General features: G+C 45.5%; 1 protein-coding gene across 1 annotated transcript in view; it reads right to left on the reverse strand.

The window, feature by feature from the left end:
- GLG1 (golgi glycoprotein 1) overlaps window positions 1-3427 on the reverse strand; it is a 100972-nt gene that overhangs the window by 54460 nt on the left and 43085 nt on the right. Inside the window, exon 3 of the mRNA XM_015429712.1 lies at window positions 1296-1382. Coding sequence (XP_015285198.1) covers window positions 1296-1382 — 87 coding nt within the window. The remainder of the gene's footprint in view (window positions 1-1295; window positions 1383-3427) is intronic.

Raw genomic sequence — 3427 nt, forward strand, 5'->3', positions numbered from 1 at the left:
GATAGAATAAAAGTAGACTTTTGGGGTAAGATAAGTAAAAGTATTTTAGAAACTAGAAGGAAGAAAGAACAGAGAGAAGTATTTAAAGAGATAAGCAAAGACAAAAAAACAGATAGGCAAAGCCTAGCTAGCTGCTCTCCCTCTTGAGACAGGAAAGAAACTGAAACTGGGGTGACTCCCACCACAGGAAACAGGAAGTTTTTGAAGAGTTCCTGCCTCCCTGATTGATGGATGGGAATCACCCACAAGATGGCCTCCACCTCAGAGGACAAAGCCTAGCTAGCTGCTCTACCTCTTGAGACAGGAAAGAAACTGAAACTGGGGTGACTCCCACCACAGGAAACAGGAAGTTTTTGAAGAGTTCCTGCCTCCCTGATTGATGGATGGGAATCACCCACAAGATGGCCTCCACCTCAGAGGGAGAAAAGAGGATAACATATAGGAAGGAAGAAGAAAAGGATTTGATTTTTCTTAAGTTTCTTCAGAGAGAGGGAACAGCAAAGATGGAAGGAGAAAGTGAAAGTAAGTTAACCCAGAAAGATAGGGTTAGGCAGAGCCTACACCTAGCTGCTCTCCCTTCTGAAGCAGGAAAAGAACTGAGCATAGGGTGACTCCCACTACAGGAAACAGGAAGTAATTGAAATTAGTCCTGCCTCCCTAAGTGATGGATGGGAATCACCCACAAGATGTCCTCCACCTCAGAGGGAGAAAGGGCAGGTGATTGTCAGACACGCCAAGAGTTTGAGTGAAGGGTGGGGTATAAACCCAACTCCCTCCTTCTCCTTAAGGTAATTATTGCAATGAAGATCCATTTTATGTTTCTTTACATTTCCATTTGTGGAGGTCTATGGCTCCCAGAATTTGCTTAAGCCCACTTCAGAAACTACTGCAGCAGTCAGAATTACAGCTCTGAGGACTTCCTCACCTGTTCTTTGACCATCATGTCTTACTGTGAATGGTGACATAATGAATGAGGCATTGCCTGCCAATTAGTTTTAGGAGATGTCACAGAATTTCATCATCTTAGTCACCAAAGAACATTACTCTTTCTGGAGCATATAGTTCTTACAGTAGAACAAGATGTACAGTAGAGGCTGTAGTTAGCAGGCTACTGACATAGTACACTTATTCCATGAATGAAAATGGATAAACCCTTAGAAGAGAAATCTGAGAGACTGCAGTTGTTACCTGGTATTTGGAGAGTTTAAGGCTCATTCACTGCCTCCATCACAGCAAGAGCTTAATGTTTGGTGGAAATAAGACTACCTTTCTCCCCAAACCTCCTTCAGCCTTACCTCTGATATAGTAGTCTTGCAGACCTCTCTGGCCACTGATTCAAATTTTGGGTCTGTAGTCAAGTTCAACTTGTAATTCCACAAAAGCTAGAGAGAAAGGAAGAATAAACCAGATTGGATACCAGCAAAAGCCTTTCATGCACCAAACACGCTTTCGTCTTAAAGCACAAAATGTCCTAACGACCTTTTTGCAGTGTTGCTTGTTGGATATTATAACTGTGCGTGCAAGAGGATCTGGGAGGGAAAGGGTTAAAAGAATTCTCTCACTCAGGGACACTTGGCAGTTGGCCCCACCCTCTGATCAGCTAGATGTCCAGCCTCTTTGGCTGCTGCTTGCCTTCTGTTGCATCTGATATAGGACCCCTCTTCTTCTCTCTCTTACCTGGGCTTGGAGCTGTAGCAGGTTAACCTTTTGGAAGTTAATCTGTTCACAACAAGCTAAATGTACCTCCATGAAGATGTCATGTAAGATGTGCTGCTATTTTTGTAATTAAAATTTCTTTCTCTTGTTACCGCTGGAGTCAGATCTTTGTAATTCGTTTGAACAGCAATTTCCCCTTAACCAGGAAACGCGGAGGATCAGGGATACTGTGAAAATCTTCTGTGCTTTCAAGGCAATTTTTTTTACATTTAATCCTATATTACTGAGTGTGCTTTGTAGAACTAAAAAGCAAATTTACATCAGTGCAAAACAATATGCCAGTCAAAATAATATGCCAGCATATCATGGCAGTTCAAAAATGTGCACTTAGACCAGAGAGTCATGTAAAACCCACCCACCCATTCCAGGCAGCCAACAGCACTGTGAAAGCTGGAGGGTGTTGTGAATGTGTGTGCATGTGGGCAGCTCCTATGGGGCAGAGCTAAGCAGTCTGCCATCTATATATTTGATGGTCAACTGAACTAGGTGGTGAAAAGTGTTGTTAAGTCCCAGATGACCTACAGCGACTTTGTAGGGGTTTCAAGGCAAGAGACAGAGGTGGTTTGCCATTGCATAGCAACCTTAGACTTCCTTGGTGGTCTCCCATCCAAGTACTAAACATGGCCAGCCCTGCTTAGCCTCCAGGATCTGATGAGATCAGGCTAGCCTGGGTCATCCAGGTCAGGGCAGCCTCAATTTACACATTCTTACTGTCAGAGCCCATTACTTGCATCAAATAATGCATGACAAGTTAAACATAAGATTAACACCTAATATTTAAGAAAAGTCCAGGGTTCTTTCACCTACTCTTATAGAACGTGATGCCAAATTTGCAGTCTGGGGCATTAGATTAGCTTGTGTGCAAATCAAAGCCTTTTCTGAAATTAAACAGGAAGTGAAAAGAGAAAAAACAGGTTGCTTACCAGTAACTGGTGATCTTCGAGTGGTCATCTGTGCATTCACACCAATGGGATCTAGTGCGCCTGCGCTGGATCTGCCGGTGCCTAACAAGCTCTCTTAAAAGGATTTTCGTGCCTGGCCCAACTGAGCATGCTCAGGAGCCCCAGTGAGCATGCCCAGAAGGGCAGGCACGGACATCCCGCCAGTTCCTACCAACCGCCGCGTATCAATCTCCTAATAAAACAGGTAGACAGCAGCGGGGCAGGAGGGCAGGTGGTGTGAATGCACAGATGACCACTTGAAGATCACCAGTTACAGGTAAGCAACCTGTTTATCTTCTTCATGGTCTCTGTGCTTCACACCAATGGGAGATTAGCGAGCAGTAGCCTACCTGGAGGTGGGTGCTGTCAGGTGTTTACTGCTTAGCCGATGATAAAACCTGACGTCCCAGACTGTCACTGGTGGACTGGTGGACTGGCGGACGTCTAGGGCGTAGTTCCTGATAAAGGTATTAGGTGTGGCCCAGGTTGCGGCTCTGCAAATGTCTTGCAGCTGTACTCCCTTCAAGAACGCAGTGGATGTAGCGACAGCCCTGGTGGAATGAGCCCGTACCGGGCCTGGCAACGGCTGTTTCGCCAGTAGGTAACACAGTTCTATCAGACCTACGATCCACTTGGATAGACGTTGGGCAGTGATTGGAGTGCCCACACGGGGTGTAGCGTATGAGACAAACAGCTTAGAGGTTTGCCTGGTGGAGCGTGTCCTACTCAGGTAGAAGAGGAGGGCCCGCTTCATGTCCAAAGTGTGCATA

Source organism: Gekko japonicus, unplaced genomic scaffold (assembly GCF_001447785.1).
Source record: "Gekko japonicus isolate JY-2015 unplaced genomic scaffold, Gekko_japonicus_V1.1 scaffold815, whole genome shotgun sequence".
Taxonomy (NCBI): domain Eukaryota; kingdom Metazoa; phylum Chordata; class Lepidosauria; order Squamata; family Gekkonidae; genus Gekko; species Gekko japonicus.